The sequence below is a fragment of the Halichoeres trimaculatus genome, unplaced genomic scaffold (genome assembly GCF_033239565.1).
Source record: "Halichoeres trimaculatus isolate MK-OKI-2021-1 unplaced genomic scaffold, fHalTri1.1 fHalTri1_scaffold_20, whole genome shotgun sequence".
NCBI classification, from domain to species: domain Eukaryota; kingdom Metazoa; phylum Chordata; class Actinopteri; order Labriformes; family Labridae; genus Halichoeres; species Halichoeres trimaculatus.
The window spans coordinates 22501-48144 of record NW_027437198.1 but is presented as its reverse complement, the minus strand read 5'-3'; the positions used below and the strand labels follow the sequence as shown (position 1 = coordinate 48144).

The 25644-nt window shown below is 43.0% G+C and overlaps 2 protein-coding genes across 3 annotated transcripts; one reads left to right on the top strand and one right to left on the bottom strand.

Annotated features, from left to right (window-relative positions):
* Positions 1–8143: 8143 nt before the first annotated feature.
* On the bottom strand, positions 8144–12793 carry yipf2 (Yip1 domain family, member 2). Of its 2 annotated transcripts, XM_074697476.1 has the most exons (10): positions 12679–12790; positions 12491–12572; positions 12172–12237; positions 11745–11926; positions 11581–11661; positions 11404–11491; positions 11098–11214; positions 10816–10982; positions 9002–9184; positions 8144–8912 (listed from the first exon to the last, which is right to left on the bottom strand). In XM_074697476.1, the coding sequence occupies exons 3-10, from the start codon at positions 12200–12202 to the stop codon at positions 8823–8825; spliced, it is 939 nt and encodes a 312-aa protein (XP_074553577.1). In that variant the 5' UTR covers positions 12203–12237; positions 12491–12572; positions 12679–12790; the 3' UTR covers positions 8144–8822. The 2 variants fall into 2 exon arrangements, with proteins under 2 accessions (XP_074553577.1, XP_074553578.1); XM_074697477.1 differs by having other exon boundaries at positions 11098–11175; positions 12491–12793.
* A 1765-nt stretch (positions 12794–14558) lies between these two features.
* On the top strand, positions 14559–17187 carry timm29 (translocase of inner mitochondrial membrane 29). Its single transcript, XM_074696690.1, has 2 exons — positions 14559–14792; positions 15575–17187. The coding sequence occupies exons 1-2, from the start codon at positions 14687–14689 to the stop codon at positions 16237–16239; spliced, it is 771 nt and encodes a 256-aa protein (XP_074552791.1). The 5' UTR covers positions 14559–14686; the 3' UTR covers positions 16240–17187.
* Positions 17188–25644: the final 8457 nt, after the last annotated feature.

Below are 25644 nucleotides of genomic sequence, written 5' to 3'. Positions count from 1 at the left end.
CCGCCGACAAGAAGTTCAGAAAAACTTTCTTGGTTCTCGTAGAAAATGGGAAAAAAGTCGGAAGAGAGCTGCCTTATGCTTAGCAACTCATCTCTGCAATAAGTGATGCGGTTTGATAGCGCAAACACACAGAAAATACACAAAAACAAACACAGTTCTAGAGAGCGCAGTACCGAGGCGGCCGTCCGCGGCGCCATCTTGGACGACAATGATAGGGAACCTAGCTTGGAACTGGTTGCTCTTCTCCTCTTTTTTTTCTTCCTCTACTGCAGCTACCTGTTGAATCAGGTTCAGTGCTATTAAAGCAGGGAGCCCCATAAATGGTATCACCAGGTTGGGAACAACATACACAATCTGTTTTGTTTCCTTTTTGTCAGTTTTCAGGTGTGCTCTTACAGTGCCCAAAACCTGTAGAGGGACGTTATCTGGGCCTTTGATTTTCTTAGGTGGTTTCTTCAGCTTGCCATCACGAGCTCTGGAGTACATAGAATAGAATAGAATTGAATAGAAAATACTTTATTTATCCCCGAGGGGAATTTCAGGAGTCACCGCAGCATTTAAGAAAACAAAAGTAAGAAAGAGTATAGAAAGTGCAAAAAAGTCCATAAGAAATTAGATGACGACATCCTGTCCACCACTCTCCAGCCCAGCCAGCCTCCACCTCCACAGGGTCCAGGACTGAGCCTCCCCAGCAGTCTGTTCAGTCTCTGTCTCCTGGATCCTGTCTGCTCACAGCAGGTGAAGCTCCTCCAATGTGGCGCCGGCGTCCGATGTCAGCTCCGTCAGCCACGTCCGTAAACAGGACGATGCCGCTGGGTTAGCACAGCTAGCTCATCCATCCCCCGAAGCGAGATCCCACGTTCCCAACAACGATGGATGGAAGGACAGGTCCACGTCGTCACCTCCCAGCTCACATCCGAGAACCAGCACGTCATCCTCACCTCCTCCTCCTCAGCTCGAGGGAAATCATCAAGCCCTACACTAGTTAGCATTGACATGCTACAGGCTGCTAACAGCTAATTTTGCATGTAAACAATGCAGCCATGGTTACATGGAGGATCTCCAGACAAACACAGGAGAAAAGTAGTAAAAAATATTGCCGAAGCCACAAAAAGTTTGGTGTCCGTGACCGACAATGAACCATACAAAGTGATGATCCACTCCAAATACAAAGATGACGAAAAAGAGACAAAAAATTACAAGAAACGGACAAAGACGAGAGAGCTGCTGCAGCAGGCAGCTACTTGGGTAGCGCCTAGCAACGGAAAAGAAGAAGCTGGAATAGCCGTATCCGAGGCTCCTGAGTCCAATTTAAATGTTACCTTCTCCCCATTTAGGTGGATTTCTTTTACCCATACTTCATCTGTTCCTTCAGTGTTACCTGTCCCCATGAAGGCTATATCAGTGTCTGTATCACTACCCACTATAGCTTCCACTCTCTGAGATGATCTGCAAACTGCAGCGAAATGTCCCTTTTTCCTGCATTTGCGACACTCAGCCTCTTTGGCTGGACACTGTTTCCATGGGTGTTGTGGAGTTTTGCCACATCTCTTACACTTCTGAACATAGTGTGTCTTGTTTGCTGTGCTTGACTTGGACACTGAGGACTCTGGCCTGCGTTGGGGAGCTTGTCTATATTGTGTTCTCTCTCTGTTTGTGTTGATGGCATCGACGTTAGCACCTTTAATCTCTGTGTGTGTTCCTCGTAGCAGCTGCTGCTGTTTCTTAACTTCTTCCTGCTGTCTGACATGTGTTATTGTTTTTGCCAGTGTCAGATCGGGATCCAACTGAAGCCTCTCGGACAATTTGGAGTCTCTTATCCCGACCACTATGCGGTCTCTTATCATCTCCTCATTCAAGGCACCAAATTTACAGTGTTCTACCAATTTATGCACGTCTGTGATAAAGTGCTCTGCTGACTCTCCTTGTTGCTGTTGTCTGCTATTAAACTTAGCACGTTCGTATATCACATTGTGTTTACCAACAAAATGTTCATCAAAGGCTTTTGTCACCTCACTGTATGATGCCTTCTGTTGGTCTGTCAGCGGCAGTAAGCTGAGGATGTCGTCGCTCTTGTCGCCCATTACATACAGGAGGGAATTGACTTGGTATTCTTCTGCTTTTCCCTGTAGTCCTGATGCCAATCTGAACCTTTCAAACCGTCTTATCCATTGCGGCCAGGTGCTGGGCTCCCCAAAGTTGAAATTACCAGGTGGTGCGATGGAGAATATCTGATCCGTCATCCTCCCTTCTCTGTCCAGGCTCCCGCGTGGTTATAGGCTACTGTTCGCTATTAGCCACTTAACTTCAGCGTAGCTCCGTCGTTGAGCAGGTAAACACCGTCTGCGCCTACCGGACTATCTCAGACAGACTTGACTCAGCTAACACTGTCTCGTGCCTACTTTATACTCACAGTAGGTTCGTCGCTTTCTGACACCATGTATAATATTGTCCTTATTCTAAAAAGATTTGGGAGACGATAGGTAAGTTCTCATGGCTTCTTTATTCCGCCTCATGAACACACTTCACTTCTTCTTTCACTCAACCTGCTCTCATATATAACTCTTGGGTGCCCCCTAGTGGGCACATGTTCTATAACTGTGAACATCTCTACACCTCGCCTCATCTATGATGTAGATCTATGGTCTAACAGCATCAACAGTGCCACCGGCTGTTGTGTCATGCACATTGCAGAACATAGCTCGAGTCGTGTGCTGGCGTTCATGAATAAATCTAAGTCTTGCAGATGCGGATCAGAACGGCGGAAAGTTACTGCCAAAAGTCACGTGACAGCGGGAAGATCGTGCCACAAGTCACATGATGTGGTAGAATCATGTCAAAACTGTTTCTCCAACTTGCAGAACTGTTTCACCGCAGATTTCTCCTACTTGCAAAACTTTTTCTCCTACTTGCAGATTTTTTTTGAACTTGCAAAGAAAAAATTAAATCTTGAACAATATTATTTTTTGTACTTGAAAGATTTTATTTTTGCGCCTCAAGGATATTCTCAGTTAAGTGAAAATACATTTTTCTGTATTTGTGAAGCAGGATGTATTTGTTGGAGAGACATTTTTTTTTTCATGAATAAAACTAAATACATTAGTTGTGAATTATGTTTTGCTTTTGCAAATCACACTGAGTTTGTTTGTGAATCACTGGCCGCAAATAAAACACAGTTTTTGTGTTTGTGAGGTTTTGGCAGTAATCTAACTCCATACTAAACTTACGCTACAAACAGACAAAGTTAGCTTGTTGTCTCGTTTCAAAAGTCATATTTCCACCAAGCAGACCGGTTCGGTTTGTCTCAGTACGGCACGCATTTTGCGGCGTTTCCACTGACTGTGTGTTTTTTAACATCGCCAGTTTTAACCAGCAGGTGGCCCCTGTGAGAACTGTGAGGAGACGCTACCTGACTCCTGAAGTGGCTGACAATTTTATCCAGATCTTAGAGAGCACTCCTGCAGCTATTTTACCAGCTCCCTGTGATTTTATTGTTGACAATTTTAACAGTAAAATGAAATCCACACTAGACTCAGTTGCTCCACTTTTAACTAAAAAAATCAAAACAAAGCCTAAATCACCATGGAGAACTGGAGAAATCATGGAACTGAAGAGAAGCTGCAGGAGTGCAGAGAGAAAACGGAGAAAATCAAAATTAACTGTTCACTTTGAAATCTACCGTGAACAACTCAAATCCTACAATAACTCAGTCAAACATGCCAGAACATCCCACTTTCAAAATGTAATAACCAACCATAAAAACAAACCAAAATTCCTTTTCTCCACAATTGACCTTTTAACGAACAAACATTTTAACAGATCCTCCATTCCAAATGACATTTTATGTGAGGACTTTGCAGACCACTTCAGGAGTAAAATCAATGACATCAGGTCGAATCTTTTACCTTAACAGATTTTAACTGACGACTCACCTGGGCCGTTGATTTCATCCCAGGAAACACTGGAGAGTTTTGCCCTGGTTGACGCAAGGACGCTTGGTCGAGTTTTCTCCCAGGTAAAGCCCACAACCTGCCTTTTTGACCCAATTCCCACACCATTTTTTAAATCATTTATGGCTTCTTTGAGGAACAGCTGCTGTACATTATGAACTGCTCTCTTCAGACTGGTGTTTTTCCTTCTTCTTTTAAAACGGCGGTGGTAAGGCCCCTCCTGAAGAAGACCCCAGTGTCCTAAAACTATCGGCCTGTATCCAACTTACCATTTTTAAGTAAAGTTTTAGAAAAACTTGTTTTTAACCAAGTAAATTATTTTTTAATTCAGAATAACATTTTAGAGAAGCATCAGTCTGGTTTTAGGTTGACTCACAGTACGGAGACGGCTCTTGTTAAGATTTTAAATGATATCAGGTGCAATTTAGATAACCATAAACTCACAGTCTTGGTGCTGCTGTATCTGACTGCCGCCTTCGATACAGTAGACCATCACATTTTATTAAACAGACTGAAGCACCTAGTCAGCCTCTCTGGTACTGTTTTGAATTGGTTCACGTCCTACCTGACTGATCACAGCTTCTTTGTAAGTTTGGATACACGTTCCTCAGGAACCCATGAGATAAAGTGTGGGGTCCCCCAGGGGTCAATTTTAGGTCCAACTCTTTCTAATCTTTACATGCTTCCCCTGGGGGATGTCATCAGGAGGCACAGCATCAGCTTCCATAGCTATGCTGATGACACGCAGCTGTACATCGCCGTGTCTCCTGATGACACAGGGCCTATTGATGCCCTTTGTAAATGCATCTTAGATATCAAGTCATGGATGGCAGCAAACTTCCTACAGCTCAACCAGGACAAAAGAGAGGTTCTAGTCATTGGCCCTGAAGGCCAGAGAGAGAAACTTTTACCAAAACTTCAAGGTCTCAAACCAACAAATTCTGTAAAAAATCTGGGCGTGATTTTTGACTCTGAGCTTTCTTTTATGCCACACATTAAGAATGTAACCAAGATCAGTTTTTATCATCTCAAAAATAAAGCCAGAGGCCACCCGTTTCTCTCTCAGGCCAGCACGGAGGTGTTGATGCATGCTTTTATCTCTTCTCGTTTAGATCAGTGTAATGCCCTGCTCTCTGCTCTTCCCAAAAAGACAATTTCCAACCTCCAGTTATTACAAAATTCAGCCGCACCAGTGCTGACGACGACCAGAGGGCGGGAACATATTACTCCAGTCTTAAAATCGCTGCATTGGCTCCCTGTGCGTTTCAAGATCGATTTTAAGGTTCTTTTAATAGTTAATAAATGTTTTAACGGCCTTGGGCCTTCTTATTTATCTGACCTGTTTTTACCGTATCAGCCCTCACAGACCCTGAGGTCCTCTGGCACTGGCCTTTTAACCATACCAAAAGTTAGAACTAAGACACACGGGGAGGCGGCTATTACTTATTATGGCCCCCGATTGTGGAACAGCCTGCCAGAGAATCTCAGGGCTGCAGAGTCTGTTGATATTTAAAAAAACGGCTTAAAACTCACCTTTTTAATCAAGCTTTTACTTGATTTACCCAAGTTAATTTATTCTTTTATTACTTATTGTTTTATTATATTACTGTATATCTTCTTCATTCTTTGAGTCAAACTCTTATCATTTTATTCTTAATTTTTTATGTCATTTCACTTATCCATTTTATGTTATTTTATCTTTCTTCTTACATTTTTATTATTGTTTTAGTATGATGGTTTTTAGCTCCAGTGTTTCCTTGTGGGGGCTTTCCGCACTGGGGGCTGCTCCTGGTCCATTTCTGGGGCTGCTGCGAGGGGACGGCTTTGCCTGCATGGCTATAGGCCACTGCACTGTGTTGTGGGGCCTCAAGTCTGTGCGGGGCGGGGAAGTTTCCGGCTGCGCTCCTTGTGGGCCGGGAGCCCTCCTCAGTGTTAATAGCCCCCAAAGGTAGCTTATTCCTCACCGCAGTCCTCGGTGCTCAGCCATGTCTCTCTCTCCCTTCTCTTTACAGTTAGTATGAATGTGTATGGGAGTAGGTGTGTATGTGTGTTTGTCTGCGAATGTGTGTATGGATTTGTCTTTTTCTTATCTTGTTTTTAGCCTCTGTGAGGCACTTTGTGTTGCTTTTAAAGTATGAAAAGTGCCCTATCAATAAATAAAGTTTGAAGTTTGACTTATCCCGGGACAGATCCATTAAAACCGAGACAAGCCAGACTTCTTTTTTGGGACCCTTCTGTATGGGTGCCAGACTGAACCGAGACCAGACTGCCACGCTATTGTTTACCAGCTGCGGCTTTCGGCATCCGGCTTACACGCCGCCTACTGATCCGGACTGCTTGGTGGAAATGCAGCTAAAGCGTAGCTCTACCTAAATGTTGATAAATGCCTTACCTCGTGGAGCTGGATCTGGTAAAAAGTTGACTTGAACAAAGTAGAGCCAAAAAGAACCTCTGATCTCCATTCATTTCCAAAACAAACACACGACTTGTTCAGAGTCCCATCTTCTCCACAGTGTGTGTGAGACTCCAGGCCAGAAGGTGGCGCTGCAGTCTACCATAAACAGATCCTCCTCACAGCCCCTGAAAGTCCACGGGACACTTTTTGCTAACAATTAGACAAACGATTGCTTAGGATTCGGTTTGTCAGGTAGACCGGATCAGTGCCCCAGTTCAAAGGATCATTAGTTGAAGAGACATCTGAATATCAAAGGTTCTGTTTTATTATGCTGTGATTCTGAACTTTACCAACTTTACACAGTTCAAAACTCTAAATCTATCCCCAACCAGGTCCAGAGTCAGGCCTTCAGGGGGTCTTCTGGTCTTCCTCCAGAGTCATATTATTAGTAGTTCAGTCTGTTTCATTTCAGCCATTAGTCACAGCAGTGGATCTCTTCTATTAATTCTTTCTCTGAACTCTGTGACTCAGATCATGTGGGTGTTAGGCTGAGGTTTAAGAGCATGACTGAGTCAGTTCAAACCTCCTCAGCTGAAGCTGTTTCTGACGATGAACACGGACTCTGAGGGAAGTTTAACTGAAGAATACAAGTGAGTACAGAAATTATTCACAATGCAGCTTCACAAAGCCGGCTACCAATCCACTTCAAAAACTCCAGCCATCAGACCTCGGTCCTGACAGGACTGTGTTTCATTAGACTGGTTCATGCTGGTCTAAGGAGGAATGAGGATCAGGAGTCAGGCTTTATTAACAAAAAAGAACAAAGAAAACAAAAGAATGACAGTAGGAAATAAATAATCCTGCAGAGAATAACATTTCTCTCAAGTTACAATCAAAGTTCAATTAAAGTCAACCAATACATTTTGTACAAGGTTACAATTCCCAAAGAGCAGAAGCTGAGACCTCCTGTTTCACATTCTTAACCTGCATTATCGTCTGACAAGGTGCCTTTTCACACATCGGCAACCAAAGCATCATGGGATACATTTGTAGGACTTCAAATTTAGACTGAAGCCGGTCGGACCTGTCCATTTAGTTTCAGGAAGCTTCACCTGTCCGGAGAAAGCAAGTCCCCAGTGTGAGACTGAAGTTTGATTGGGTTAGCTACGATTGGCTAACTGCTGCTGACAGCTCTGTGCCGCAGGAAAACTGGGGTACCGTCTGTGAATGTTTACCAGGTGAAATATTTACCCTAAGGTTGCTAATATTCCTCATCACCAGCAAACACAGGCAAACTGAGGGTGAGTGCAGTGAGTCCAAAAATGTAGCATTTTCATTCTTCAGGGACCTGTAAGCTACAAAAACGAGCAAAAACTCGGGGAATGTTGTTTCCTGCCACACTGAACTGAACCTGTTTTTCTTCATTCAGACCTTTGACAGCTGGAAAGTATTCACATGAATTGAACATTTAAAGTAACGGGTTGGTGTTTTTACCTTTAACCACTTACACCTGTGTTTATAATGTTTCACTTCATCCTCACAGTTTTGTCGGATGAAATTTGAACTTTCGACAGGTTTTGTGACATTTTAGGATTAAACTTTAAAGATGGTGTGAAAAGTTGTTCAGCTGTTACTCGTGATGACACTTTGAGAAATATTGGGCCAACACAGTAACTGTAATTAACCAGACCACCGTTCTATTCAGCCGCTCCCATCCCAGGATCCATCCCTCTGTGGAGTGAGAAACAACGTAAAACAGAAGGACTTCAATGAACCAGCTCTGATTGGAAAGCTCCTCTTTCTTCTTCACTTTTTTATTTTCCATGAGCCAATTTTTGAGCAACAAATACAGAATAAAACTTGTGGCAGCCCATGTTTCACTGTGCCACTGGAAAGTCAGGCTCACAGTAAAGAGCACGGTCACACCATGTGGGACTTCCAGTTTCCAGGTCACTCCTTGGATCTACGCTGTGTTCACTGTCTTCACCTTAAGATGCAGGTATGTGGTGCCACAGACCTTTAAATCCTGCTCATAGATTTTAAAGTGGACTGATTCACAGCAGCGTTTCAATGTGTGTGTATGGTTTTATCTTCTCTTCACACACTCTCCTTTTCCCACTTGTTTTAAATGCTTCTTGTGAAACGAGGAAAGTCACATGTCAAAGGGATGGAGGAAGCCATGTCAGGTTCATGTGATGCACCCTCACAGTAGAAATATACAATTATTGCGATGAACAAAGTGCTACTTCAGTCACAGTACAACCACCTGGGTATAAACAAGAAACGAACACACACACACACACACCCTCTCGTCTCTGCTCCTCATTAGATCCTCAAATCAAACAACGGCAACAACTTGTATTGCCTCAACTCAGCTGTCTGCACGGTTTGATGTCTGCATGGGATTTAAAAAGCAACAGAAACGTCCTTCAGCTCCTCCTCTTCCTTCTCTTCCTCCTCTTCCTCCTGGCTGTAGGTCAGTGAGGTTTGGGGGTCAGTGTGATGTGGGCTGGGGGAGCTGTAGCCACAGGTGTTGGTATATGAGCCTCTGTATGGAAGAAGTACATCTACAAGGGACAGAAGAGAAAAGTTAACTCTTTGGTCAAGATCCAACACGGGACGCCGTCTCCAGCCCGATCTGGTCATCCAGACTGACCTTACAGCCGATGGCCAGCAGCGTGTGAAGAACCACGATGGTGGCGACTGTTGCCACTGCCATCACCTTGGTGTCATCACGGACCACAGGCCAGAAAGTGAGGACCAAGACGGAGCCAGAGATCACCATGGCAATCAGGATTAGCGCCCAGCGTAGCCACTCCACAGGGATGATCCACAGAACCTGCAGGTGGTTAGGGAAGTGTGAGGCCCACTCCAAGACTTGATTTTCTCTGCTCCAACAACAAAGCTTCTCACACTTCACATTTGCCATTGTTATCAGTGTGAGATGATCCGTTCGGGACATTGTCAGCGGAATAATTTCTTACTGTTTGGCTTCATAACGTTACCTATCTGGATGAAGGACTTCAGGCGGCTAAAGGCTTCCTGTGACAGGCTCATGGATGATGAGGGAACATTTCAGACCTGGTTTTGTGGGCTTTGCAGTCATGCTGGTGTCCCTACACTGCTCTGTGTACAGCTAACATGAAAAAGCACGTGAGACAACTCGGGATCTTCTTTACTGCTGATCTGAGTCAGCCGCCTTAATGGCTCCACTCCAGAGCTGACTCAAAACAAAGGAGTCTCAGTCAGCTTCCAAGCAAACCCAGCAAAACTTGACCTGACCTCCTCCTGTGGCTCTTTGGATGCTGGGGAAGTGACTTTTTATTTCTCTTTTCAATCTCTCCCAGCCGTTTGAAAACAAAGATGCATTTACATGTCTACTCCAGCAACCAAACCCTGACAGTCAGAGAGGCATTGATCCTGATGGAGGCTTCCTCTGATACCAACATATGGAGATTTTTCCCCAAGTGTTAATAGAAATGTTGGTGCTTGAATGTCATCTTTTCTCAGCACCAGGAGGTTTTCTTTGGCGTCCATCTGCTGAGGCTGATGGGCAGAGGAGGAGAAACATCGATGTTCCACAGCGGTAGGAACCAGGATTTCTGATTTACTGAGACAGAGCCAAGAGGCCGGACCACTGATATGCAGTTATGACATTTCAAACTACATTTATCTATTTATTAGACTTTTTTATTACGTTGCATTTTTTTTGACCATATTTGAATTTAGAAATACTTGAATATTTATTCATAATTCTGATTTTCAGGCACACAAAATGATTTTTTTAAAATCCAAAGCTCTAAAACTTTGTGACTTTGGTGGATCAAAAAACAGCTCAACCACTCTACAAAGAGAGGAAGAATTTGCTGCCAATAAACATTCAGAAAACGTTTCATAATCAAGAGGGCAGTTATAATTTAGGGGAAAATGTCAAACTTGAGGTTAGAAGTGTGTATACTGCATTCAAAAGTCGATGTCACTGTTCATGGAGTTAAACCGTGGAACAGGCTGAGAGCAGGACTGATACAAATTTATAGTATAGGTCTGATCAAAAAGAGGCACAAAGAGATGATTCTCCATTAGCAAATTAATGGATTAACATCACAAAGTCTAAGTTTGTCTTTAAAACACAATTTGACAGGGTATGGTAAATACACTGATGAAGAAGACATGGGTAGGAGTGTATTTTCCTGTATAAATGATACGTTGTACATGTCTCTTGGGAGTGAATAAAAGACAGTGTTATAACTTTGTATAACACAGTTCAAAGGGGCAGGATTGGATAAGCTCATACTTCTCCCTGCTCCTTTTAGCTCATGTAAACTGGAAAACTTAAAAAGTGATTGTCTTTCGTTCGGATTATTTATTTTTATTTCTCACTGTTAAAGTTGTCATCTAAATGAAATAAATTCATTCATTCATTCTTCCTTGATTAAAACTCTACAGGGAGTAGTGGAGTAGTGGACTCACAGAGGTGGGGATGTAGATGAAGAGCGAGTAGCCGTACACACAGACAGTCTCCAGGAAGGAGTAGCCTCCAACCTGCCTCTCAGTCCCCTGTCTCCAGGTCAGGAAACCCCACAGACCAACAGGCACAAGCCAGGCGTACAGGAAAATCACAGCTGCAGCTATCGTCACTGGGAGCAGAGAGCAAAGCACAACACAGGGAGCGGTTCAGAGAGGTGAAGGCCAACAGAGCGGCTGTGTGTGATGAAGCAATGTGTGTGATGAGGCACCGTGTGCAGCGCTCACCTCTGTGGAACTGAGGCCTGTAGTGGTAAGCAGGGTTCCCGCTCTCACTCAGAAACGTGGACAGGTTTCCACTGATGGCTACAGAGAACACCAGGGTCACACAGATCCAAAACGGACCTGAACACACACACACACACACACACACACACACACACACACACAAAATCACACATAATCAACCACAAACAACTTTTGCAGTCAACAATAAATCTTTAAATATTTTACACACATCAACTAATTCAGACCCAAAAACACAATATTGAAAAACTTAACCATATCATGTAGAACTGTGTAACATTTCCTCACCATAGAGGTCAGGGTTACTCCTGAGGTGATGTTTGATGAAGTTTTTTCCAGGTAATGGCATTACAGAGCCTTTAACTCTGTCCAGAACCTGGAACATGTAATAATTATCAGACAACAATGTAAACATAGGTTTTCATTCTGAAATGTGTGTAGTAAACAGATGTATATGAATCCTACCTGTACTGTGTCTACATTGAAGAAAGACTGATAGTACTCAAAGGTCCAGAACCCACTGGTAGCTTTCTGACCTCCTAACAGCTGAAAGCACAGACACCCTTTGAATACAACAACTCTGAAATCTGTGCCAAGGAGCCATGAGTACTGTTAGATAATCCACTCACCTCTGAGCTCTCTTCTTGGCCCTCTTCATCCTCGGACAAGTCCAACTTTACATCTTCTCCTCCACCACCTCCTCCACCACCTCCTGCTGCTGGAGCTGATGTGCTGTTCGTGTTTGAGGATGACATGCTGAGCGTGGAGGCTCCGGGGTCTGCAGATAGGAGCTCTGCGGCTTCCTCGAACTCTGCCGTAGCACAGCAAGAAGCACAGGGCGTTGGAGAAAGAAAGCTGAGAGTGTCAGATATAGAAAGTCCAACACAAAGACAAAAAGCTCCATAACCACTGCCTCTGATAACACTGGAGTTTACAGAACAAAATGCACAGATCTACTTTAACCCTCTTTGCTCCTACACATGCATTATTTTCCACTATAAAGCCACAGTTTGGAGACATATAAAAGCATGTTAGTTTGAATTTCTCAGTTCCAACCTTGAAATTGTAGATCATTGGGACTGGCCATGGTTGCAGTGAAGAGTCAGACACTTTCAGCAATACCTGAAAGACGATGAACTGATGTAAGACATTTTCGCAGAAAAAGCAAAGCCCCAAGGCTGAGCAGACCACGAGTCAACTGATCCGCTTTCAGCCATATAAAGATAGCATATGTTCGTTTTCAGAGCAGTCGGCTAACCGTTTAGAGAGTTCAAAACAACAGTTACATACCGAGTCATTCAGCTCAGTGTCTTCAATCAGTGAGACAGCAACCCCGTGTACCTTTGTGTCGTGAGAGATAGTCGTTTAAACCTACCTGTCATCAGCAGGATATCCCTGATGGTGATGATGGCGTGACAGTTGCCACGAAGCTATGACGGCCGATACTACCTGCTAGGCTAACCGAATACAAGTAGGGCAGTTAAACGTGTATTTGAAGCTGTAAATGTGCACAGCTTAAATGTATGGCAAAAAACCCAGACAGTGTTAATAAACGAACAAAACCTGATGATAATAAGAAGGCACAGCCAACGTTTGTCTTTCATTGATCACGTAGAAGCTGTCAGGCAGTCCGGTTGACATGTCTTCCGGTACACGTCACCTCGTAAACAAAGCCGTCACGTGGCCCAGGTTCTTCCAACAGTCTGTCACATGTATTTTTTAATCTTTATTTAAAGGCCTATCTGTGTCCTATCTTGTTATCTAAAACATATTTTACGGCCCAGTTTTTTTCTTGTTTTGCTTTTTGTTTTAAGTAGATTTCAATTTATCCGATCTTACGTATTTTTTGATACTTGTTTGGGTCAGACAAACTGTGTACTGCGTTCTGGTTATGTTACGTATAAAATCTAAATAATCTCTAATTAAGGCAAGTTGTTCTACACGTGATGTATCAACTTGGTCTCATTCGTTGAAGTCTCAATAATGCCGAACTTAGGCGAGGCATATCTTCCAATCAGTAAAACAATCTGTTAACTAAATATTTTTTCATCTTTATTTAAGTACTATATATATATATATATATATATATATATATATATATATATATATATATATATATATATATATATATATATATAGATAGATAGATAGATAGATAGATATGTGTGTGTGTGTGTGTGTGTGTGTGTGTGTATGTATATATATATATATATATATATATATATATATATATATATATATATATATATATATATATATATATATGTTTATATATTAGAATAGAATAGAATAGAATAGAATAGAATAGAAAATACTTTATTTATCCCCAAGGGGAAATTCAGGAGTCACCGCAGCATTTAAGAAAACAAAAGTAAGAAAGAGTATAGAAAGTACAAAAAAGTCCATAAGAAATTAGATGACGACATCCCGTCCACCACTCGTCCACCACTCTCCAGCCCAGCCAGTCTCCACCTCCACAGGGTCCAGGACTGAGCCTCCCCAGCAGTCTGTTCAGTCTCTGTCTCCTGGATCCTGTCTGCTCACAGCAGGTGAAGCTCCTCCAATGTGGCGCCGGCGTCCGATGTCAGCTCCGTCGGCCACGTCCGTGAACAGCACGATGCCGCTGGGTTAGCACAGCTAGCTCGTCCATCCCCCGGAGGTAGATCCCACGTTCCCAACAACGATGGATGGAAGGACAGGTCCACGTCCTCAACTCCCAGCTCACAGCCGAGAACCAGCACCTCGTCCTCACCTCCTCCTCTTCAGCTCGAGGGAAATCATCAAGCCCTACACTAGTTAGCATTTACAAGCTACAGGCTGCTAACTGCTAATTTTGCATGTAAACAATGCAGCCATGGTTACATGTAGGATCTCCAGACAAACACAGGAGAAAAGTAGTAAAAAATACTGCCGAAGCCACACAAAGTTTGGTGTCCGTGACCGACAATGAACCATACAAAGTGATGATCCACTCCAAATACAAAGATGACGAAAAAGAGACAAAAAATTACAAGAAACGGACAAAGACGAGAGAGCTGCTGCAACAGGAAGCTACTTGGGCAGCGCCTAGCAACGGAGGATATATATATATATATATATATATATATATATATATATATATATATATATATATATATATATATATATATATATATAATCATTATGATTATTATTGTTACTATTAATAATAATAATAATAATAATAATAATAATAATAATAATAATATATTATTTAACGTGTTTTTACTGCAAAGTTTAAAAAAAACTAAATGTTTTTTCTTTCCTTTATTTATTTATTTTTTTTTATCTGTACACGTTTTGGTTACGTCACATAAAAACTGAATAATATTTAATTAAGATGAGTGGTTTTACTTCACGTTATAAATTTACTTTATCCCATCCGTTCAAACGACAGTAATGCGGAACTTTAGCGAGGCATAGCTTTCAGTCGGAAGAATTTCACCGTTCCGCCTTGCAAGCGCCATTTTGGCTCCATGTGAACCGTCTGTTTGACAGGCAGGATGTGAGTGGTGGGTGAAGGTGACCGTAGCTGTGAATAAAGTCTGTAAAAATGTCTTCGTTTCGTGCAGCGAGGAGGATGTTCTGTGCGGCGGCTGAAACAGCAGCCACTCCGGCCGCAGGAAGCCGATGGCAGAGGCTGAAACAGAGCAAAGCGGGTGAGAAACTGAACACCAGAGCCACGCAGGAAACTCATCCAGTGAGGGGTGTCTGGCAGCAGCATTAGGCTAGCATCTTGTGAATCTATTTTTTGCCTACTTTAGCTACCATGACTTAACCGCAGAGTCTTTAACTAACACTTGCAGGCACACATTGATACCGTTAGTGTCACACTAGGAAATCTAAAGAGGACCCTCTTTGTGGTGATAGCTCTGTGAGACCGGCACCCTCTCATCGCTCTTTACAAAGCTTACAGGCTCTCTAGACATAACCCAGCAGAAAGCCAAAGGGGTTACTGATGATCAGATGGTAAGCTACATTCAGACACAACATTTGAATGAAATGCAGATTTAAAAAAAGACATGAGGAATTTAACTGAATGAGTAATTGAAAAAATACAAACTCTTCCATGCCAGTTAAATAATGGATTCAGGTTAGGGAGTCAAATGGCTTTGGGGGTCGTCAGATAAGGGTTTAAGGTTTAGGTGTAAGGTCTGTCTTAACAGGGATCCTCTTTGTAATGTGTTTTGTTTCTGAATAACAATCTGTTGCTAACTCGGTATTTGATTGAATTGCCACCATTACATTTATATGGACTACACTTTAAAAGGTCTAAAAGGTCTTTAAAAGGTCTGTAAGTCAGAGGTTGTAAAAATATGTAGAGTGAGTCCACTTTAAAAAATCCCCAAGTTTCTCTTTGATCTGAATAGTGTCATTCACCTGTAGTTTATCAGCAGCTGAGAGCTTTGGGACACTTGTTAACTCTTCCTCTTTCTTACAGGTGTGTGGTTTCGCAGCCTAGCATCAGACTACAAAGAGGCATGTCGGGAGATGGTTGTTGGAGCCTGGGAGCGACCGATCAAAGCTTCGGTGTACGGGACTCTTGTGGGCGGGGCCTTGGCTTGTTTTTACTCTAAACCCGACAAGTCGTCATTCGAAGCTGCGCTGCTGGAGCGTTCTAACAAGCTGGGTCTCCTGTCACCCTGGATCCGAAATGCTACCTCTGATGGCCATGTGCAGAGTCTGATAAAGCTCCGTAACGAGGGACGGCTCCATCACATTAGTCTGGGTTTAATTTCTCTGGCTTATCGCGCTGACTTTGACCCAGATGTCGCTCTGTACGAGGCCCAGTGCTCCAACCTGTCAGTGCCCTGGAGGGAGCTGCCTCAGCGGATGCTGGATGTGGGGTTTTTTGGCTACTGGTGGATCCTGGACTCAAAGATGAAGGACTATGACGTGAATGAGGATGAGTTCAAACACCTGCCAGAACACATGCAGCACACATCCCCCCCCGGTATCCAAGAGGTAGAGAGGATTGAGAAGCTGCACAAAGAGTCGTGGTTACCTCCAACTGTGGAGGAAGAGGAGACAGAGAGGAAAGAAATGGACAGAAAGGAGGAGACCATCAGTGAGAAGAGTCAAACAAAGGAGCAGACCCCAGCCTGAGCGTATGTCAGACACCCTGAACATTCAGGGTGTAAAACCTAAACCTACCAGGGTTACTCAGTTACTTTCTTTACTACACCAAATCTGTGTCAGAAAACTGCTTTAAACTGATATTTTACAACCCTTAACTTTTACCTGCAAAATTCAGGAAACACAAGATCACTTTTTGTTTATTGTGAGAGGATTTTTGTTTTACATCAAGTCTAACAAACCATAACCATCATTACTGAAAGTGTGTATTGATAAATCTATCATGTTTCTCAAGGCATCTTGAAAACAAAGACATTTCTGGCTCTTTACTAAAGTACAAACTGGATATGAAGAGGTGAGTTTGTCAGAGACTAATGTGTTGTTTGCACTTTTTATTTTTGTGGACTCCTCAGAGATTTATCTTTACATCATGATGCTGAAAAAACAGACAACAAAACCAAATTTCTTGTCATACTCTGGTGTTTGAATGAGGTAGAACATTGTCTTCATGTGGGCTGAAATGTCTCTAATATTTGATTTGAAAAGAGCCTGAATGATCCTCCGATGGGGCTTTTGTTTGTGTGTTTTTTTTCATTTCTTCAAAGTACAATCAAGTCCTGTCAGCTGTAAACTCCAGTGTGAGGAAAAAGACAGCAGGTATGTACTGAAGGCTGTATTTAATATCTGCACAGGCTATTATTTGGTCCATGTTCTGATGTTAGCCACCCCTGTTATTTTGTTTGATAGTTGATTTAAGAATACAGCCTGCAGTACTTTGAAAAGCATGGTATTAACCACACATCAGAAGGAACCACTCCTTGGCTTCTTAACAAACCTGAAAACAACTCTTATTAAAGTTTTCAAAGTATTCACAAAATGCAGCTTACAGCATGTTGTTAAAGGCTCCTTAAAGGAACTGGATTAGGTCCTGATTTCTACAACTGGTGCATTTTCAGCCACAAGTAAAATCATTAAAACAAGACTCTAAAAGACAAAAACGTTTCACATTGTAAGGAATGTGCTTCCTGACTTCAGCCTCGCCCATCATTAACACAATCAAACGACCAAACAAGAAAGAGTGTCAATGTGACCTGCAGTCACAGATGTGTGAATTGGGCTGCTTAGTCACAAATCTTAAATGTGGACAGAAGCCCCACGCTGCTTTTTTTAAGAGCACTGTCCCATCCGTCTGACTGTTGTTGCATGTTTCAACCACCAGAGGGAGCCATAGTGCAGAACCAATTTGAATCCCTTCCCTCAGCTCAGGTTCATTTCATTGCGCTGCATGCTAATGGGGAACATTTAACATCTCATTAAACCCTGAAGCAGTCCAAACATGAAATCCTGACTGTCAGAGTCTGTCTGGACTCAAAGAGGAGGACCTCTGAGTTCAGCCTAAAGCAGCACCTGGCTCTGAGAGCAGCCTGTCCTCTCCGTCTGCTGCTTCACATCTGAACTCAGGAAACGAGTTGTTTCAAGGTTTGAAAATAACGTCAGTCCGCTCTGCTCATAGTGCTGAGTGTGCAGACCTGTAGCCAGTGAAGTGTTTGACCTCTCAACTCAGCTCAATAAGAGCTCCACTCATCAACTGGTCAATATTTCCCATTTTCCTGCTCACAACAGTTATCGTATTCTGCTTCAGGAGGTTTCTGCAAAATGTCTGCGTTGGCTCTGTGGCTCTCATTAAACCTCTGCTGTAGACCCCAAGCAGACCAGGGCAGACCTGATCCCCCTCCAAACACAGATGGTTTAGTCTCTGTGATCACTGATCATCAAGCTTCAACAGAGTCCCCGTCTGACCTCTCTATTAACCCTCTGACTGAAGCTCAGTTCTTGCACTGATCATCAGAAAATGGAAGACGTACTGCTTCAGCAGAAATATTTGAACACAGATTAAAGAATAGAATATGATAGAATAGAATAGAATAGAATAGAATGTACCTTTTCAATCCCTGAAGGGAAATTCAGAGTCACAGCAGCAATGCAATAAAGTATATGGTGCCAAATATTCAAGAACATATAAACAGAATATTATAACTAGTGTCAATTTTAAAAAACAAAACAAAGTCCATCAGTGATGACAGCTCACCACTCTCCATCAGCCTCCACCTCCACAGGGTCCAGGACTGAGCTTCTTCAGCAGTCTGTTCAGTCTCTGTCTCCTGGATCCTGTCTGCTCACAGCAGGTGAAGCTCCTCCAACATGGCGTTGGTGTCTGATGTCAGCTCCATTAGCCATGTCTGTGACTAGCATGATGCTACTCTGCCCTCTGGTATTCCATCTGCTGGGTTAGCATGGTTAGTCCATCCACCTTAATGGAGACAGACAGTGATGTGCCAGTTAACACAAAAAGTCAATCAGCTCAAAGTTCAGTTCACACCAATTCAAATGAACTAGTTCACACTCAAAGTTCATTTCTTTAACATTTTGAACATGGTTCATGGTCCAAAAAATAAACAAGTTCATTTTTTGCTACAAATTCTCTTTTCCAGTAGAGCTATCGAGACTTTAATCCATATCCCTCAAGCTAATTCCCCAAATACATGAATCCCTGCATGCTGTTACAGCACCACAGACAGAAAAAGTGTGGCGTAGCCATGCTGAATGCACAGAGGATGCTGCAGTGCTACATCTAAGTTCTGTTGCTGCACACACAGTATCAGAGTGCTCAGCGTCTCTCGGTACCTCCCCTCACCTCCAGTCACCTCCAGTCACCTGTCCAGAACTCCCCTTATCTCTCGGCACCTTTTGGTGCCCCTCAGGTTGTGAGTGGCTGTTCACTTCCTGTTTATGAGCTATAGACTGAGCAATTCAGTTCACCGTCCATGAAATTTGAGTGTGTTCAGTGAACGCAATCATTTTTACTTATTCACGCACTTCAGGTACATCTGACATTCCCCATAACCATGGATGAAGGACACGTCGATGTTGTCTCTTCTTGGATCACACCGCAGCACCAGCACGTCGTCCTCAGCTCACAGAGAACACCAGGCCCAGCAATGGTTAGCATTGACATGCTACAGGCTGCTAACAATGCAGCCATGGTTACATGTAGTCTGGACACAGGAGCAAAAGCACCACTGCTAATACAACCAGTATGTGGAAAATGTACAAAAAATGAGACATAAATTGAAACAACAGGCACAAGAAACTAAAGGACCCTGAAGAAGAAAAGGAAGAGAACATGACAAATCAAAGCCACTCAGCGGCACCTCCTTCTGATAAGCAGAAACTCTTCCTTTTTATTCTCCACTTCATTGGAGCATGCGCTCCTTTCTGCTGTCAAACCTCATTTATCTGAATGAAATATTTTCTTTTCACCTCTTCCTTCAAATATCTACCTCCCAATGTTTACAATATAAATTCCTGCCATTGATTCCAATTTATGTGTGCTAAAAACTGATGTTGTCTTATTTTTTCTTTTGATCAAGCTGTGCCAAACCTGAACAGGAACTACTTTAGGACATTTCCCATGGAGGCAACCTTTGCCATCTGTGGAGATAACTTATTCAAAGTGGCAGAAAACTGAAGTAGAACCAGATCTGTGGAGTTCAAAAGCAAAGATTCAGATATTTAGATAAAGGAGGATATTTTGTTGCTGCCACATCCTCACAGGCTTCCTCTGCGTGCGTCTCCCTCCATCTTTGCCTCCTGACCTCCATCGACCCCTTGGTCCCATCCATCCTGTCCCCTCCTCCACTCAGACAGCGAGTCTGCCGGCCGGAGGGGTCAGTGAGGGCGGTCACTGTCAGGAGGTGTTTGAGAAGCCAGCTCTTTTATTCTGTTTCTACGCAATAAACAGGATTACTGAGGCCAGACAAATCATCATTATCATCATCATCATCATCATCATCATCATCATCATCATCATCATCATCATCATCTTCTTCTTCTTCATCTTCCTCAGGGTTGAATCTCAAACATTTCACCTCACTTTATATTTTCCCTTTTTTACTGCAGATGTATTTTTTCACTCAGAGGTTTCACAGTTTGCCGCTGAGTGTGTCTCTGTGGGCTGTAAAGGGTTAAACAGGGACACACTCGCTGCGCCTTGGATCCTCGGTCTGTCAGATCTTGATGCCGCGTGAAACACATGACGTGATGCTGTGCTACACATTGCAAAGCCGAGCATTCATTTCCTGTCAGCTGTGATCAGATGAGCCGTTAGGTGAGTTCGTGAAGGATGCTGACGCTGTCGTTCAACGCCTCTTTCACCTCAGATTACCCCCCCCCCCCCCCCCCCCCCCCCCCCGAGAGGAGCCAGGGTGAGGGAGAGGGGAGGTGATGGAGGAGGCAGAGGAAAAAAAGAAACCAACACAGAATGGAAGGGGGTGGGGAGGTCTGTCTGGCCACCATGTTGACCTCATTGACCAGGGCAGGACCAGGCTTGTATGTGCGCACACACACACACACACACACACACACACACACACACACACACACACAGAGGGAACCTAATCAATATGTAACTAAGGAAGCAGGGAGGAAGATGATGGAAGGAGTGGGGGAGAAGTTGCCAGCGATGGAGGAGGGTGAAGGAACGGTGGAAATGAAAAAGAGCCGTTTGGCTGATGTTAATGAACACAAACACCCAGAGGAGCCAGAGCCGACCAGACCCGGGCTACAGGGCGGGTCCACCATGTGAGACCTCTCATCTCAGACTCAAATGTGAGCTGACAAAAACAAAGCTGAATTTTAGTCACTGGTTTCTGTTCAGTGGAAAGCATCCAGTGGAAACATCACCTCCAAACCTGAGAGAACCTGAGAAACTGGCAGAAAAAAGACAAAGCCTGCCACTTGCATCCACTTCAGTCATTAACATGAAACTGAGTGTTTGCATGTGTCTGAGCCAAACACTGAAATAAAAATGAAGTTACAGGGCTTTTTAGATTTTGGACTGGCTGGATGCAGCGACGTAGCCAGAAATCAACCTGCACGAGGACCTGATTCAAAGTGGACACGCTGTAAACTTTAGTGTGACAGCATCTAGCGTCACAGTCAGCTCTGCTCCTCAATGCATGAATCCCAGCAGTGTGAAGCCTGTGGCTGAATATGAAATTACAACAGGCAGATAAGAAGAGATAAGGAAGGAAAACTAGATCCAATTGATTCAACCTCAGGATCCCAAACAGTTTCTGGTGTTTTTTTGTTTCTGTCACTGTTTTCTCCACCAAGTTAAGTCCTGCACCTCAAAAGATTCAAGACAACCATGGCTATAGGCTAACTCAACAATGTCTCCATGCAGTGCAACTACATTTGAAAGATATTAAATATTGGAAAGAAAGAAAAACTTGAGTTGAATTTTTCAGATTTTATCCTTTTAAAATGTGAAAATAAAGACTTAGTGTGTACAACACATCATCAGATACACTCAGTCTAAGGCAGATGGTAAAAATAGTGGTGATGGCGCTATATTCAGAGAGTTTTTTTACTCACCATGGACTCATTTTTCACTGTAATACGAGGTCCTGCAGTTCTTAGGGGTCAGGGAAAATTCAAAGGATTTCTGAATTGTGAATACAGAGTGTGTGTTGATCATTCAGAGCCTGCTGGAAGCAGGAAGAAGCACAGAATTGATCCTTTTTACAGAATTCAGCCAGAGGAAACAGTTTATTTTCGTCAAATTTTCAAAGAAGACACAAGAGTCAAAGCGATGTCGATGAAATTCTCCCATCTTCTCTGGTCTGTTTAGACCATAGAGTGTATGAATATGTATAGATATATACATATATATATATAATTGATGGAAATAGTTTCCCTGACTCACCCGTCTGTTTCTGAAACAGGATTTTGAAGCAAATTGTGTCTCGCCGCCATATTAGAAGTGTTTTTCAAGTACAGCTTTAGGGGGCCTGTCAGTGGGGTAGGCTGAGCTGTGCCTCTGATTGGGCGAGCTCGTGGTCTAAATATCCTCTAAACTGCTGAGTTTGTAAAAAATCCACCCCCCGTACAGCGATTCAGACAGGAGACGGACCAGGCTGTGACTTCCAGTAGTCCTGGAGCCAGCCTCAAGCAGACACTGGAGAAGCAGCTGATTTGGGCACTGAGCGTTGTCTCATATTCTTTGACCGCAGTTTGCTGCTTGGTTTAAACATTTTCCTGGCATCACTTGAGATATGTTCAGGTACCACCAGACACTTGAGAATCTGACAAGTACGCACTTTTTTTTTTTTTTCTAGATTTTGGATTGGATTTATGGTTTTTAGATGTCAGTCATTTCAAAATATGTCGTTTTTGGTCCTGCTGCTGGGTTTGTGATCCGGAGGATTTATTAACTAAAGAAGGCAGCTTGATTGGCCAGGCCAAGGCTACAAGTGGGCGGGCCAAGGCCCAGCCAGGCCCACCCTTAGATACGCCACTGGCTGAACGTAGTGAAAGCATGTTGTCACCCTGCTGTGTGTAACAGCCTGTAGGCAGCACGTCTGTGACTGCAGGTGTTTCTAAATTCAGCCTTCCACTTCCAGCCTTGGTTTTTTATGACTTCAGTGCACGGACTCATTTGGTGCCAGATCTGCTCTCCTTAAAGTCTGAGATGAAAGCTAATTAGCATTTTAACTCAAAAAGTTTCTGGTGTTATTTCAAAGTTTGAACAAACAGCTAGAGACATTTATCATCATGAACTAAAACAAGCCTAATGGAAGGTGTATCTCACTGAAAGCAGTGACAACATAACAAACACACACACACACACACACACACACACACACACACACACACACACACATACACACATCAACCATAACGAATGTGAGAAACAACAGTGGTCCCAAAAAAATCGATCAGCAGCTAAAATCTCTCATCTGCTCTGACCCTGGTGTGATCTCCAGACGCTCTCCCTCAGTGAGCAGCGCCTGGTGTTATGCATGTTTCAGATCGCAGATTGAAAAAAATCTACTTGTATGATGACCTGAAATAGAGGACACACACATACAGGTCTTTTGTCAGTCACCTACTCCCACCAACTGTCCCCCCCTAAAGGTAGAGTCTGCAGGGTTTTCTTAAAAAATAAAAAGTCAACTTTTCGAAGAATAATCCTGCTCAGCCATCTCCTCTATATATCCTCTGTACATGTGTGTCAGTGTCTGTGTCTGCCTCAACCCCCTCCTCTGCCTGGATGTTGATGTTTTGGTTGTGTCAGGGGATTTCTGGGAGGAGAGTAAGCGTGGTTACATCAGCCAATCGCAGTGCACCCAGTGCGCAAGTGACTTTGTGTGTCAATGATAGTGAGTGGAAGAGGCTAATCAGAGCTGCTACGATGGTGGACGTAGCACGGAAAGAGAAAACAACCAAAGTGAAACAAAATGCCAAACAGATAAAGCTTTTTACTAAACGAGGGTGAAGCTTGGCTCGACTTTCACTCACTTTCAGACTCTTGGAGAGCAGCTCGGGACAAAGAGCGACGCAAATTAGCTTTTTGCTTACCAGGTGCTGACAGGCTTGTGCTAACATGCTAAGTCAGGTGCACGGCTCTCGAGTCTCCCCCATGTTGAAATGTGATGCTACAGGTGGTTGCTGGGCCAGTGAGTGTGTTCATGTATTCACGGTTGGAGGCTGTGGGTGTGTGTGCTGCTGCTGGCACTGAGCCAAGAAAAAGGAGCCCAGTTTGAATTTTGTGTTTACTGATAAGTGACTGAAAGTCCTGCAGAGCCTACCTTAAAACATGCACATGGGCACTTCAGCTGTGATGAACTCACAACCTCCACCTTTTAGTTCACAGGTGATGCTATGAAACTTATTTTACATGCATAACATGGACGTAGTTTTCGCCACTTCAGCTGTCTGATCCTGATACAGTGAAATGAAGCCAATCTGTGGGCACAGCCACATTGGATATGAGGCAGGCTTTGAGCTTCCTTTCTTACAGCTACAGGGCGCCCGTCAGTCACGTGAGCTGAGCTGTGTCTCTGATTGGACAGTCAACGACCCCAATATCTTCTGAACTGCCAAGTCAGGAAAAAAATCACCCCTTATACCAGTCTTTTTTAACCTTGGGGTCACCTGGAATTCGAATGGGGTCGCCTGGAATTTCCAGCAATTGATAAAAAAAAAAAAAAAAAGTTTAAAAAAATACTAACATATTTTTTAATGATTGAATATATTTCTTTCAAATCAAAACACCTCACATTTTCCCTTATAATAATAATTGTTATTATAATAAAAAAAAACAAGTTTAAAAAAATGCAGTATATTATACCTATGAAGTCAAAGTACCGCTCTCAACTGGATGTTACGTCAGAGATGAGATGCACTCTCTCCACCACAGCACCTGACTTTGAAAACACAAAAACACAAATAAATGGACTTACACCGAAAAAATCTGAAATCGGTCTGCATTCATGCTTTATTTAGAGAATTTTCAGCGCGTTACTTTCACACAAAAACACAGCTAAATAAGGCTCTAGTTCTCATCGTGTCGTAAAACGGGGCTACCTCCGCTGCAGAGCCACAGCTGACTACGAGGCACTCGCCGCTTAGTGTATCAGTCCGCGCGCGGCGTGCCAGATATAAACAAACGCAGGTAGTCTGCCAGGACGAAGAGACACGATGAGAACTAGAGCCTTATTTAGCTGTGTTTTTGTGTGAAAGTAACACTCTGAAAATTCTCTAAGTAAAGCGTGAATGCAGACCGATATCAGATTTTTTCGGTGGGAGTCCTTTTATTTGTGTTTTTGGTCAAGTAAAATATGGCCCCGTCTGAGTGCAGAGGAAACCAGCAGAGGAGCAGGGAGGGGGTGTTTGGTGTGAGCGCTCTGGGCTTCTGCTGCACAAAAACACTGCTGTAGGGGTAATTTCTGCCCTAAACCTTGTGATAGGACCCAACTTGTTCCATCCCAGAGTATCACTTTAAATATGGTGAGTTGAGAGAGACAGTCAATACATAAAAGACACAAAATACTCTGAAGCTGAAACTGAAGCACTGTGGTTTATCTTTAAAATGTTCATTGTTGCTGGTTTAAGATGCTGCAGCTCTTTTATAATTAATTGTTTGAGTTATTTTTTCAGTATTAATTTGCAGCCTTGAGCTCCAATGAATGTACATATCCTGACTAGGGACATTAAAATTCTCAACCTAACTTTCCTGCCTCATCCATAGTAGTATACATTATATAGCCTTAGTGTTGGTTAAAACTAAGGTTTATATATATATATATATATATATATATATATATATATATATATATATAAACTATTACATGAACAAAAACGATTTTTTTTAGCAAAAAAATCGTTTGTTTTAGGTGTCTGGGGTCGCCAGAAACTTGTGATGTAAAAATGGGGTCACAGCCCAAAAAAGGTTGGGAACTACTGCCTTATACAGTGTGTTCTGGCAGCGAAGTTATTGTTTCAGACCCAAGCCATTTTTTAACCAGGCTGTAAATATGTTTTTAATGCTGTAATGTCTGTTTTTTTTACTTGTACTCAAGTACAAGTAAA